The 15,693-nt window shown below is 40.3% G+C and overlaps 1 protein-coding gene across 6 annotated transcripts in view; it reads right to left on the bottom strand.

Annotated features, from left to right (window-relative positions):
• The window catches only part of rbms3 (RNA binding motif, single stranded interacting protein), a 339,603-nt gene that overhangs the window by 23,032 nt on the left and 300,878 nt on the right, over window positions 1–15,693 (bottom strand). For all 6 annotated transcript variants that reach the window (XM_008422426.3, XM_081612665.1, XM_081612666.1 and 3 more), the window contains one exon: window positions 14,349–14,399. In XM_008422426.3, the coding sequence (XP_008420648.2) occupies window positions 14,349–14,399 (51 nt within the window). The remainder of the gene's footprint in view (window positions 1–14,348; window positions 14,400–15,693) is intronic.

The following is a 15,693-nucleotide window of genomic DNA, read 5'->3' as shown; positions in this document are numbered from 1 at the left end:
TGTTCTGCTGTAGGCAACAAGAATATTCTTTGTATGTAATACAACCGAGCAAATGCTAGTAGCTGTTGGAATATTACGCTGGAGGGAAAAAAAAAAAAAACTAACTTCCTTTCATCCATTATCCACAGCCTCTTTATCCTGCAGAGGGCTGCAGGGGGCTGGAGCCTGTCCCAGCTGACATTTGGCAGAAGCAACAATGTGCACCAGGGAGTTTTCTAGTAACACAACAAACCCTAATCTAAACTAGCATTAACTGCTAATACACCAAACTTTTTTTTTAAACACAAGAGCTTGACTTTAAATGAGATTTTTCTGCCTTAATATATGTGAAAAAGTTATTTAGGTCATCATATTTTCTTATTGTATTCAATACAGTGTCGATTTTGCATGGAATGTTATTTTTTTAATCATCAAAGATTATGGTCAAATTTCTGTCAACACAAATACTCTTAAAATAGTCAGCCCATTAGGATAAAAAAACATAAAATTTCAAAGAAACCAAAGTTCTCACGACAACTGAAGAAATCCTGAAGAATGCCTTATTTTTTTCTCTTAAAAATAAACTAATAATAATAATAATAATAATAGGGAGCAAGTCCTGCATCATGCACAGCATTGCTGGCAGTCATGGTAAACAAAGCAAACAAACAGAACTGGCTGAAGAACTGCTGAACAAGCCTCTATAAAAGGATCAGACAAAAGTCTGACTCATTGAGAGGAAAGGAGAGGCAAAAAAAATGTGCACAGTATAACTCTGTACTTGTCTTTATTGGTCTGGAGGAAGTTCCCAAGAGTGGCTTTTTTATTATTTTATTTGTTTTATTAAATCTTTTAAAAATGGCAACTGTAAACAACAACTACTGTAGGCAACTCAGTTTCTCTCATTATGTAAGAGCCAAAACACATGGAAGAATAGTCACTCTTGTCAAAATCACTGCAACAAATAAATAAAACGATTTAAATGAAACGACGCGCATAACCAGTAAAGTGAATTTATAGGAAAGCTGGCTGAGTTTTTATGTCACAATTTTTACGCTTGATGTAACATTAGTTATGTGTCGGGGTTCATTTAAATACTTTACATGTTTCTGGGAATTTAGTGCTTCACATTAATCTGTCAGTTTTCAAAACAACCCGTGTGTATTGAGTTAAAATGTGAACGACTGAAGTTAAGAAAATGTATAATAATTATAATTTGACAGAAAAAATACAGAATAAAATAGCACAATATGGAAAATATCCGCAGACACTTCACATTAGTAATAGAAGAAAGAATAAGGGAACAAACAGCAAGACTGCTTAAGGACAGGGGAAAGTTACTAAGGAAAGAACTGATGGAGGTCATTCTGAAGACAATCAGGAAAGAAATGGAGGGATGAAAAGCTGGGGGGATAAAAGCAAAAGAGGAGACAACAGGGAGAGAAGGAAATAGGAAGGAAAAGGTAAGAAAGAAGCAGCAGGAGCTGTGGGCTACCTGTTACCGATTCAGCGTTTGACAATGCCTTTATAATGGGAAAGGGAGAGCAACGGAAAGGCTTAATTCACAGACATGTCAGGGAGAGTTAAGCCGATTTGTGATTTCGATTTTCCGTGTTTGTGAGACTGTGCTAGCGTTGGTTTTTGCTGGGTGTGTGTGTGTGTGTGTGTGCGTGTGTGTGCGTGGGCGTGCGTGCGTGTGTGTGTTGCTTCATTGACAAGCTTGAGCGGAAAGAAAACGAAAAGGGAGATTGACACAAATAGACAATATATGTTTCAGATTTGTCCTGCGCGCGTATGAGTGGAGGGAGATAACGGATGCTGCAGACCCACGATCTGTTACAAATGTATGAGGTGATGTTTACTGAGCTCCTCAGTGTGTATGCACAGGATTCGGTGGAGGTATTGATCCCGCTCAAGAGTGGAGAGGAGAAAATATCCCCTTTCTGGCAGTGAAATACATTGATGAAGACTCAATGACCAGAAGAAAAGTACAGTAAATAATAATAATAATAATAATAATAATAATAAAAACTAATGAGTGCTCCTTCTGGGTAAAACGCTCAGAACGGCAAAAACCCTGATCGCTATCTGCTAATATTCATTACTCGCTCTGTAAATTTGCTGATTCTGTATGATTTCTGCAGAACAGGTGGGACACACACATAAATGTCAAACAAACAGCGAGTGTTTTTACTGCTGGATCCATTAGGGCTGAAGGATGTCCAGCACACTCAACGGGCTGTTAAAGTGATTTACATTCAGGGCTGGTGTTACACAGACTCCAGATAAGGTTAGTTGAGAATTTGCTCAGGGAACAAAAATCAAACTAAAGGGAGCTTATCCTTTCAATAAAACAGTTTATGGTTTAAAAAAACTTTTGTATGAAAGCACACTGAGGCGGGGCTCCGATTACTTTAAAGTCAATATGTTTTATTTTAATTCAATAATATCTTGATGGTTTATTGGACCAACTGCATCATGGATGGATAGAGAGATTAGATGAACAAATGGTTGCATGTGTATGGAGTCATTTTCAATAAATTCGAATACGGATACAGATGAGGCTTGTTTGCACGATTAAAATACTTTTTGAAAATACATTTTAACAGGTAGTAAACATTCTTTTCATTTGCCCACATTTCTGTATTAAAATGTTTTTATTGGTCTGGTGTAAGATTGTAATCTTCAATGTGTTTTCATTAGTTGTAAGTGGGAAATCATTATAACAAGAAGAAGTCATTTATATGATGTTTTTCACTTTGTGAACTTGGTTACTGGAATAAAAAAAAAATTATATATACAAGGTATATAATAATTTTCTAATTCAAATTGATCAAACTTGAATTTTACTGTGTTTGTACGGATAGTCAAACACAAGAAACCGTTTTGTTTCTGTATGGACATATAGAGTTTTATAGATAAGATACAACATTGAGATCATCTGTGGGAGTGTTAAGCCTAGAAATGTCTCTTTGTTGTGCTTCTCTATACCTCTTAGAGATGATTATTCAAATTATAATCATGGTAATATATGATAGCATTATCAATATTTTCCCGAATTCTGCTTCTGTTGGCAAATTGTTGCAGCGGATTTCAGTCATTTTAGTCTAAACAAGGCATTATAAATATTAAAAAAAAGATCTGATTTACTCCCACCTCAATCAGGGCAAAAAGCTCAATGCATGACAGCTCCAACTTTAAATATTCATCACTATAACCTGTCTAGACTGTTTCTCAAAAGTGATGTCAGTGCAACACCACCTGACACACTCGGGTAATGCGTTTGCAAGAACCGAATGTGCTGCAGGTCAGACAGAACATGAATGTTAGGAGGGCAGACACAACCCGAAAGGAGGAACATTAAAAACCTCGAGAACATCAAATAGTGACCAAGTCTGTCCTCCCTAGTGTTTGTTTAAACAAAGCATCGCTTGTGAGCGGCTACATGAAGGAAACCCGACTCGACACATTCCACACAGCGACTGACAGTCGGTTTCTCTGTGTGAGGTTCTGCGGTCAGGATACTGCTGCTGGTGTGTGTGTGTGAAGGCAGTTCGCTTTATATGTGAGAACACTGACTGCAGGGTACAAGTAATTCTGCTAAAAACGTAGCACGACAGCGCTGCTCCTCAATCTCTCTCTCTCACACACACACACACACAGAGACAAAGCGTGTTCGGTCAATCGCGCCGGTGTGGAAAAAACATCTGCTGATGATTGAGAGGATACTTAAAAACTGAAGGATTGTACAGATCCCTGAGTCTGCAGGATGGCCCTCCTGAAGGTTCAAAGCAGCAGGAAATAAAATCAATCCAAAAAACAAGCAAAAGAAAAAGAAACAACACTTGTGTTTTTTAAATGAAACCTTGTGATTTGAGCCCAGAGCTAATAGGTGAATATGAATCTGCGGGGAATACAACACTTTTTTTTTTTTTTTTACTTGTTCTGCTACGCTAAAGCTTCCTTTACGGAAAGCCTTAAGGTGCCTTTTATGTTTGGGGTAATCCCAGCAAACGGAGCCAACTGCCCCAGTCTTTCACTCTGGTCTGCAGCATGAATCCCTCCTTGGGGCAAAGAGATTTCCAGGGTTGCCCCGCCATTACCTGGACCACGTACAAGAAATATCTTGCTGCATTATGAGCAATGGAGGCAAGCTGGTGATTTTATCTAGCAGAAGCCACAGATAAAGAAAATTAAACCAACATTTAGGATATTTCCTAAGCTGACAGAAATCCCAGGAGGGCTTTTTTTTTTTTAATATTTCAAAAACTTATTCTGAAAAAAGAAAGGGTAATAAGGAACATATGAGAGGCTTTGAGATCAAAGATCACCAGACACTTTGTGAGGCAGAATCCGTCCAATTGCTTGTCAACCCAAATAGTTTCTGGATGCCTGAATGCAATGAGCTGCTGCCATTTTATTGACACAAAGACAACGTGATGAATTTCAAACCGAGAATCAGAGTGAGGAAGAAAGAGGACTGAAGGGGCTTTGAACACATCACGGATGATGTCGCCAGTAGGGCTCGTCTGGGTATTTCAGAAACTGCTGATCTTTGTGGATTTTCACACACACACACATCTCAGTCATTTACTGAGCATGCTCAGAGGAAGTTAGTGACAGTTGATGAATTTGCCTTGTTGATGTCGGAGGTTGTGAGCAGAATGGTTTGAGGTAATCGAAAGTCAAAGGTAGCACAAAAAGCCTATGGTAGTTAGGTTGGCTGTTTGGTATGAATGTGGGGTTTTGTTATATGCATCCATTTTCTCTTGTTATGAATTAATGTGTTTTTAAGACATACAGACAATAAGGTCTATGCAACTATCTTCCATGTATCTATCATGATCTCTGAATGCGTAACACGACGAACCCTAGGTGCAGTATTACGCATTCTCCAAGCAGATAGTGCCCTTTTATGTGAGAATCAAGTAATTATGTCACCGTTAGTTGTTTTAAAAATGTCATGACTTAAGAAATTTGACTTTGCAATTGGACGCTTTGAAATCGGCCTCTTTAAGAAGTCCCTGCTCTTTCCGACACTCCGCCTTTTCCAGATGCTTTTTAGTAGGAGTGGGCTTCTACTAAAAAGCCCAATCCTACTTCCTGTAGAATGTCAGTCTTTCCATGAAAATCAAGTAAAGGCTGAAACACTGCAAGAAACCCCTGGTACTTTCTGCAGTCAGTTTGTCCTTGATCTTTTCCGTGGAGTGAAGAGACTTTGTTGCTGCCCTTCTAAAATCTCTGCCTCACCATGCATGCAAAAAACCCTCTTGCTGCCATTTCTGAGGAAGCTATCCACAAGTGGCAACACAAATTCTCAACTAAATTCATTTTACTAGACAGTCCTGGCACTTGCTGGACTTTTTTTGCCATCTTGAACCATAAATGGTTGATGCAGGTGCAGAGGAAAAATGTACTCAGTTTTAAAGCTTGTTTGCTGCTAATAAAATGTTTGTTAGAGAAATGTTTCCACTTCCTGATTTATTTCTTTTTTAAAATAATCTTCACATATCCAGTCTATACACATGTGTACCCATTTGCGGGTTTTCTTTCAAGACAGTGTAGACAAGAAGTTCAAAAGGAGATTTTACAAAAGAAATATGTTACATATGTTATGTTAGCCTAAACTTAAGATTAGATGTGCATTTCCTCAACCTTTTTATTCATCCATTTATGACTATGAAACGTGTTAATGGCTGCAAGAAAAACTATGGTGAAGGATAGTTTTTTGATTGATTTGTAGTATGCTTAAATATGTACAAATGTGCATATTAAAGGATGAAGGTGGATAATGAAGCATGTAATTGCATTTGTCATGTCTTCATGGGAGATCTATTCTTCTCTGCAATCAGACTGGGATCATTTATCAAGAGTTTTCCGAGCACCTAATATGAAACAAATTAATCATTTCACACAAAAGGATTCTCAAAAAAAAAAAAAAAATACTCACTATGCAGAAAGGAAAGCAAAAATTGCAAACATAATCAGCTTTGTGTCTCAAATCGTATTTTGCTGAAACTGCAAAAGTCGTCAAAGATAACAAGTAAAAATAAAGTTGCTCAATATTTTTCCCACACAGCGGGAGCGTGCAGCAACAAGCTTTTAGATGCACGTACGATATATTTTAAATGACACTGTCACAGCATAAGTAATCATCCTCTGAAAGTGCCTGAGAGTAGAAATAAACAGAGGAGAAAAGAGGAAAATAATGAGAGTGAGATGTTTATAAAGGAGTAGAGAGCGAGTATAGGAAATGGGCATGAAAAGATTGAAAGACAAGAGAGAACAGAGGGGAGCAACCCAAGGACGAATGTAGCCCCGTCTCAAATTCTGCCTCAGCAGATAAATTCATGAGGCCAACGTTATGTCCCCCCCCCCTCTGAATCTGCGGAGCGATTTTAATGTCACGCGGGGAGATGGGTATCACACAGTGCACTGATTCACCCCTATCCGATGAAGGCAGAAAGTAGAGGCTCGGTAAATGTCTATTCAAAGCCTGCGCCAGAAAAGGATTGGCTGGGGTGAAACAGAGAGGAATTCGATAATTCACCCATGTAAGGGCCAGTGCACGCTGGCAAATGCACACTTGACACACATACAGCCAGGAGTGAGGAGAAGAAGAAGAAGACGAGGACGGATAAGTCACGAGGAAAAGACAGCACTGCTGTGCATGGCTGGTGCTGCACTTACCCCGGCTCTCACAGGCAGTGTGAAGTGAATTTGAGAGTCTGCGTGTGTGTGCGTGTGTGATTGATGAGCTGTTCGTAAGTGAGATTTACCATTATGTGGAATGAGTTTCTGCACTCAGACAATATGTGTTTTTAGGCAGTTGTGTGCATGCGCGAGCCGTGTGTATGAATTTATCATTTGGAAATTTGAGTTTTTCAGTTTTCTCCAAGGTCTGCTGACCAAAGTAGAAGGAAGAAAAAGGGAAGACATTTCACACGTCCGACGGAGGGAGAGAAAAATGATGAACAGGAGAAAAATGAGAGGAATGAGTTTCACGCCGTCTCCATACTGCACAGTAATTGAGAATGAAACTATTATTAATACTCAGTTTTTCCATACTACGCTGTATAAAAAAAACTTTCCTAATTTAAGGTAAAATACTGGGAGCCGCGGTTGCTAAAATTTTACAGAATAAATACGGATTTTATCATATTCATGTGGATTCTACTGTATACATATACACATATTTTTTACAATGTAGGTATGTACACTGCTCAAAAAAATAAAGGGAACACTTAAACAACACAATATAACTCCAAGTAAATCAAACTTCTGTGAAATCAAACTGTCCACTTAGGAAGCAACACTGATTGACAATCAATTTCCCCTGCTGTTGTGCAAATGGAATAGACAACAGATGGAAATTATTGGCAATTAGCAAGACGCACTCAATAAAGGAGTGGTTCTGCAGGTGGGGACAACAGACCACTTCTCAGTACCTATGCTGTCTGGCTGATGTTTTGGTCAGTTTTGAATGTTGGTGGTACTTTCACACTCGTGGTAGCATGAGATGGACTCTACAACCCACACAAGTGGCTCAGGTAGTGCAGCTCATCCAGGATGGCACATCAACACGAGCTGTGGCAAGAAGGTTTGCTGTGTCTGTCAGCGTAGTGTCCAGAGGCTGGAGGCGCTACCAGGAGACAGGCCAGTACACCAGGAGACGTGGAGGAGACCGTAGGAGGGCAACAACCCAGCAGCAGGACCGCTACCTCCACCTTTGTGCAAGAAGGAAAAGGAGGAGCACTGCCAGAGCCCTGCAAAATGACCTCCAGCAGGCCACAAATGTGCATGTGTCTGCACAAACGGTTAGAAATCGACTCCATGAGGATGGTATGAGGGCCCGACATCCACACATGGGGGTTGTGCTAACAGCCCAACACCGTGCAGGACGCTTGGCATTTGCCAGAGAACACCAGGATTGGCAAATTCGCCACTGGCGCCTTGTGCTCTTCACAGATGAAAGCAGGTTCACACTGAGCACATGTGACAGACGTGACAGAGTCTGGAGATGCTGTGGAGAGCGGTCTGCTGCCTGCAACATCCTTCAGCATGACCGGTTTGGCAGTGGGTCAGTAATGGTGTGGGGTAGCCCTCCATGTGCTCACCAGAGGTAGCCTGACTGCCATTAGGTACCGAGATGAGATCCTCAGACCCCTTGTGAGACCATATGCTGGTGCGGTTGGCCCTGGGTTCCTCCTAATGCAGGACAATGCTAGACCTCATGTGGCTGGAGTGTGTCAGCAGTTCCTGCAAGATGAAGGCATTGAAGCTATGGACTGGCCCGCCCGTTACCCAGACCTAAATCCGATTGAGCACATCTGGGACATCATGTCTCACTCCATCCACCAACGTCACGTTGCACCACAGACTGTCCAAAAGTTGGCGGATGCTTTAGTCCAGGTCTGGGAGGAGATCCCTCAGGAGACCATCCGCCACCTCATCAGGAGCATGCCCAGGCATTGTAAGGAGGTCATACAGGCACATGGAGGCCACACACAATACTGAGCCTCATTTTGACTTGTTTTAAGGACATTAAAGTTGGATCAGCCTGTAGTGCGTTTTTTCACTTTAATTTTGTGTGTGGCTCCAAATTCAGGCCTCCATTGGTTAATAAATTTGATTTCCATTGATGATTTTCATGTGATTTTGATGTCAGCACATTCAACTTTGTACAGAACAAAGTATTCAATGAGAATATTTAATTAATTCAGATCTAGGATGTGTTATTTGAGTGTTCCCTTTATTTTTTTGAGCAGTGTATATTATCTTGCAGAACTATTTAAATCCTTTAAGGTTTTTGTCAAATCACAAACGTAAACATTTTAGGGACTGTATGTAAAAAGTCGAAAAAAAGGATATACGTCTTCAAAATGCTTAAAAACAGATTTGAAAATTGGAGGGTGTGTGTAAACGATTCGTCTCTTCAGTAAATCCTCCACCTTTTGCTACAATTACAGCTGCATCTCCACAAAAATGGTTTTGGAGTAGCTTTCCCAAATCTTGAACATAAATCCATCCCAGATACCGTAATATGACATTAGACACCATTTACACTCGAAAACCCTCCAGTGTGGCTGAATTTCAACATTTCGTCAAAGGAGAGCGAGTCAAATGTTAATTATCAACTTTTGTTAATCCGGTGTACAACATACCAGTTAAAATACATTTAAATTTGTGGTTCTAATGTGACAAATTGTGGATTTCTTTCAAGGTAGTGTACTTCTTGATAAGACCAAACAATCCAGTGGCCAGTACTGCCCACTAAATCTGGATTCCCATGAAGTCTTCAGTGTAAGCAGCTTGATTTGTTGGTACAGCACACCATTTATTTATTCCACACATTAGTGTCCAACACGCATTTTTATTGCCTACGTTTGTAGGTTCCACTAACGGAAACAAAGCCATACACACATGAAAGGGCACGGAGACCGTTTCAAGTGTATAACCTTTCCGTTTACAACCGGAGACTGGACTCTGCACATCTTTTCCATTTTGAGATCAGTCACCTATGTTCGTTAAATTTGAATCATCTTCCAGAAGATGTGCTTTATTTATGGGCTACCTGTCCTTTTTATATGATGTAAAGTTGTAATGCAGATGGGGGCTTGAAAGAGAGCCAGGATATGGTCAGCTCTCCAGATTTATTACAGCTGGAGAGAAATTTCTCTTCTTCTGTGATGAATAGATAGTCTCTACAAACATTTGGTTTCAGTTCAACTTTCTGTTGCCTGCAGGAGCACAGTTTTACACCAGTCAGTTGTCCGTAGCGTGATGTTTCGTCATTTGCAGAAACAAACAAGCTCGTAAAATCTTGTACAAGTTGTTAAAGAAGGATAACGCTCCTTGCTTTTCCATTTATGATTTTGTTTTTTCGTCAGCATAAGCAACCGTGTGAAATGATTGATGGCGATGCCTTTAAAACGAACTGATGTTTCATTTGGCACCAGGAACTGCTCTGTGTGAGGCGTGTGGCGGACGGAGTTGGATCTGAGTTTAGGGTGGAGCGAGTTATCCCCATGGCTTCTTTGAATGGACTCACTGCTGCTTCTACTGAAACAGACATCATGCAAAGTGAGCCAGATCACAGCTCAGATGGTTGCTAAATTTTATTTTTAGTGCTTTCCTAGATTTGCAGGAGAAAAGTCAAAAAGGAAGGTTGAACATAGAAGGTGTATGCTGAAGAACATATGCTTTATTTCATCATTTGTTATATTACATAAATCTCTTAATTGTATTTTAAAATATTTTAAAATGAAACAAATTTACCTTGTGCTTTATTTCGATTTTTTATTGTTTTATTTTTATTTAATTGAATGTTCATCATTTTATTTTATTGTGTTTTAATTGAATTCAATTTACTTCAATCTCATTTGCTACCTGTGACCTCTCTCTCTTCCACGCTCAGGTGCCTCCATATTGCCCCGTAACACGAGGAGCACCACCGAACGCTCCCACCGAACGCTCCATTGGTTTAATGCGCGACACGAGGAAGGAGCTGCCAAGCCGCCACGCAATCAATTGGTTTTTAATGTTTTGAGTGCCCCCCCCCCTCAAGCATTTAAAGCTGGGGTGCTTGGCTAATTTGCTGTGATTCACTGCACTGCTGGCACACGGAGTGTGTAAAGGGTGGTCTGCTGTGTATGTAACTGGTAGTCGATTCGAACGCGAGTCATAAAGGGGGACAGATTGGACGCCATGATCCACTGACGGCCGTGACAGCTGGGGTTAGTTCCGAGCAGCCGTCTGGTTACAGAAAGAGCCACTGGAAGGCAACAGGGACGGGGCCACAGGGAAAGATATGGCCACATGGCTACTGCTGGCATGAGCGATTGATGGGATGTAGAGCAGAGCACAATGTGGCGGCTGGTTAATGGCCAGTGCCAAGCACTCTGAGAGGCCCTGTGACAGAGGGGCCGGAAGATGGATGACCATCAGGCGTTGCACAGGCTCGACGGGAATAACCAATATGTAGCTCACATATGGTAAAACAAAACACACAAGAACGTGATGGCAAACATGACCAATTACACAAACACACAGTTCTGTGTGACGGTCGTTCTGTATGTTTCAATTGTGACGTGCGAGAGATACTTGTACTTTTTTCAAACCGGTCGTGACAAGTTTTTCTCTAGACTTTCAGGTGGGATTGATGCAAATCAGTCAAAAACCAACGTTGTGACATCACACAGCAGACAAGGCAAAGATACAATACTAAAAAAAAATGTTCAGACAACTCTACGAAAGCTAAATGTTTGTAAGAAACTAAAATTAGGTCTTATTTGTGGCTAAACTAGGTGATTTCCAAACCCAGCATACAGGCATCCCTCTGGGCTTTGCCATGTTTCTCAGTGCACAATATTTTGTAAAACTAAGAAGCAGAAAACAAGTAGCCATCAAAAGCAAACATTATTCTTCAAAGACCAGCTAAAAGCCCCAAGGCAAAGACCACAATAAAACTAAATGTTGCTAATTGAAAACCAAACTTATCTCGTGGTGATTTAAAGTTGGAGGTGTTCTGAGGAATCGGGTGGTGATTGGAAACATTTGAGCTGCTCATCAAACCCAGTTTTCTGACCATCGAAAGCACCACGTCTAATCAGTAGCAAGTCACACTGACACTCACTCTTTAGTGTGGAAGCAAAAAAAAAGATTCAGTCAATTTCACTGTCATTGAGTCAACTTAAAAAAAAAAAAGAGAAAGCTGTGCTTTTCACAGTGGCGTGTAGGCTTTTCCTTTGTGTTGCCACACTTAAACACAGGGTTAAATTTTAGAAAACATATAGCAAAGTGATTCTGTTATATCCTTTTGTAGAGTCTGATTCCATCTGATGTGCAGCATCCTATATTTGGAAGAGTTGATGATCTTTTGCAAATCTCACACACATTCTTCACAGGGATAATGTGTGTGAAGAGGTTGATTCCTAGATCAACCTCTTTGATCTAGGAATCAAAGAAGTTGACCGTTTGAGGTTAAAAGCTAATGATAATATAAAATAGTAAATAAAGTTTACAATTTGAACTTATAGAAAAATGTTCTATATTTTCAGATGCGCACAAAAAACTTACAGATTAATTATTTTTTGTAAAGAAGAAATTCATTTTAGTCGTAATTGGTTGTATTTGTACAGATATTAGAGCTCCAAATATGCTATTTTTGACAGTCTAGAGATTTTCAGTGAGGCAGCGAGAGGCTGCTCTCTACCTTAATTAAATATTACAAATATTACATATTTGTACTATGATAGTAGAAATGTTATTGCCAAGGAAGTCATATTTATACCATGACAAATTAACATCAGTACAAGCCAAAAGCTACCAGAAAACAAGAAACATCAAGAAATATCACGTCTGGTTGAGAAGGTAGGACGGTACAAGAGGTCAAGTTGGGCGAAGAGGTCAAGTTTGCCATCATACAAAAAACTGGAAGTTGTAAGGCTGAAAGGGAAACTGAGAAGCTCTGAGGAAAGCTACCTCAGGGTGTGTGTGTGTCTGCCTGGAGGCCTGCTGTGACCAGCTTACATGTTCACTGTCCCACAGTGGGAGGGGAAGTGAGACGGCTAGGCCCGAGTGGTAAATGGCCCTAGCAGGGAGTCGCACGGCTGGTTGAGCTCCCATCCAGTGAGGGAGTACTGCACCATCAGCAGCGGACTCCAGCGTTAACTAGTTCATGAGGCTGAAACTCACAAAGTCTAAGGAGAGGCTAACAAAGCTACCGAAAACCAGACTGATTAATCTGGACAGAAATCATTTGCTATATCAAGCTGTTCCTGCAGGAACAAACAACTAGAGGGACTTCAACTTTACACGGGCTTGTTGCACCAACACTGCATGAAACATTTCTTGTTCTGCTAACTGGGATGACTTGCGACTTCCTCTGAATGCAAATAAGATACAGACGAATATTTGGCCCACAAGGTATGTGCTCAACTTGTGATTTTAAGAAATCGCCTATAATCTGCTGAGTCTTTTCTTTGATGGCTCCATTAACTCATATCTATCAGGCTGATGCTAGCAGCTTTGTTTTAACCAGGAGTCGCAATCGCTCATTTTTTTTATCAGCGTCGGATGCGCAATATGAGAATAAGAACCACATTTAATGTACGCGGGGCGTCATGAATTATTTATACATTTAGTTGAAAAAATATATGACATTTAAGCTTTGCATGATTTTATTTTTTTTTCTCTATCCATCAATCTAAGTGTCCATAAATCCGTCCATTTCACGTGTAGCAGAGGTGAGTCTGACATCCCTCTCCACAAAGAGTAATACCAGGCTTCTAATGACTGTGGCACACCCAGAAAACCTTAAAAGTCACTTGTCCAAGATCCATAATAATAAGATATCTGAACCACTTCAACTGACTCCGTTAGCTGCAGCGAAGACAGGTTTTGACTCTGAACTCTGCAGATGACAGAGCTCCTCATCTTATCTCTACTGCAGAGCCCTGCTGGTGCTGTCAGCTGCTTGTATCTGGGATCGTGTTCTTTCCGTCGTCATCCACATCTCATGACGGTTGGAACGGAGACGGTCAAGTAAAGCGAGAGCTTCACCTCTCGAATCTGCACTTTGTTTTCCGGGTAAGAACGAGCCGACGGTCTCATTACTGCACATGAAGCAACAATCCAATTGTCCATCTCCCATTCCATCCCGCCATCATTTCTGAAAAAGACGCAGATACTCGATCTCCTCCTCTCAGATGCCCGGCTTGCCGTCCACATGGAAGGAAAACTTAGCTAAATTAGGAGAACACGATTTTCTTAAATTTGACAGAAAAGGAACAGACGGTAAAATAAGTGGAGCCATCAAAAAATTGCTTTGGCTGAAAAACAGGATCTGCATCCGGTGTTTGAAACTACTAAAAATATTGATCTGATAGAAACATTGCTCTAATGTTTTGAGTTTCTAATTATTTCATTTAATAATAATATTCCAGGGATTTAAATTTATGCGGTACAAATAAAAACAAGCACAATCCCCGTCGATTCTTAACAGATTTGAATGTTGAAAACTTCTCTCGACTTTGAAGTTATTCTCTTTCAATTCAAGGAGGGTCAAAACAAAATCTGTGAGGTGAGATGCTGAAGATCAATCCAAAACTATTCCTCCATTAAATATTCCACTAAATAACCAAAGCAAACTCTTACTCTAGAAAACTAAATGCTATTATAAACATATTGCTATTTATGTATATCTTGTTCTGGACTGCTTTGGGTGTTTTGGATTCAGTAAATTTGTCTCCTCAGGATAAAATGTGAAGGAAAACAGAAGCCAGTAGATGTCAAAAAAGAATACCAAACAGAAGCTGGTCTGAAAATAGGATATAAAGACCAGCCCCAGTGTGTTTGACTATACTTACTGTCGGTTGCATAACATATTGTTGATGAGGCATCCATGACGTACTCTGGACCTGAGGAAAAACAGACAGAATGTGTGGTGACGTACATTTTTACGAGTCTTGGATCTAAACGAAATCCACCATAAACAAGTACAAGACGCTGGCGTATTTGCAGTTCGTTCGAAGAATGTTCCTGTCTGAAGGCTTTGAAATTACTACACTGACCAAAATGGCTGAGATTCACACAGATTGAGCTATGCCAAAAAAAGTTATTGCAAGAATTTAGAGATCTGGAGGCAGCCTGCTTTGACATAACTGCCAAAAGTTTGGCTTGTGCATGGAGTGTTTATTTCTTATTGTTCTCCAATTCAATCCTGTTGCAATAACAGGCTTTAAATTAAGACAACAGCAACTCAACATCACATTTTTAATAATAAAATTGCCATGATTGAATCAAAGACAGAGGAGACACATGCCAAGCAATTACCAGAGAAATACTCACAGAAACAAACTCATTTAAAAAAGGAAAATTAGAGATGATGAAGCATTGGTAGTGACAGTCATGAAACTGGATGAATAGATGATGAACAAACAGAACTTTTTTTTTCTTTCATTTATTTGCAAGAGAGAAGAATTGGACAGCTTGTAGCCGACAAACACACAGACCGGCCGTAGATCTCGGTAAAACGATTGGATTAAACAAAGACAAATACGGAATAATCTGCTATAAGAGCAATCAATCCGCTGAGCCAACACAAATGCGTGATTTGGATGCGCACCTAAACAAGGCTGATATTCGGAAACGTGCAGCCAAGTCGGCTTGTTTACACATGGCACTGTTTGTTCTCTGCAAGCTGAACGGGACAGCCGATTGACACATAGGAAGCTTATCTCTGATCGCGTCTCTTGAGCATTTTCTAAGTAAGAAACTGCAGTGCCACCACAACAAGGGTTCTCTGTGCCACTTGCTTGTCTGTACACGGCAACACAGAAAAACTTCAAGGCCAGAATTTTGAGAAACTAAACGAGGAATTCATAAAAGCTTTCATTCTGATCTCAGCCACTGTCTTTAAAACTGACAGAGTGCAGGCCCTGGCAGAGGAAGAGCATTCCGGCTTCCCTGTTAGTTTAAGAGATAAAAGGACTGCAGTCTTGAGACTAATACGTATAAGACTTGGGGCTTTGTGTTTGGCTGTACAAGATCAAAGAGAACAAGGGAATAATGAGAGATGTGGTTAAAATCTCTGTTTGCTAATTAAAATGGTAGTGGTAAATTGTGAGATGGTTCTTCTGAGCCTGATTTAGGGCTTCAGAAAGCAAAGAAGCATTTAGCAAGGCGAACACGCCACTGAGCTCATCTAATGAA

The sequence above is a fragment of the Poecilia reticulata genome, chromosome 11 (assembly GCF_904066995.2).
Source record: "Poecilia reticulata chromosome 11, P_reticulata-male-v2, whole genome shotgun sequence".
NCBI lineage: Eukaryota > Metazoa > Chordata > Actinopteri > Cyprinodontiformes > Poeciliidae > Poecilia > Poecilia reticulata.
Note: the sequence above shows the minus strand (reverse complement) of the source record. Positions and strands in the feature narration are given on the sequence as shown.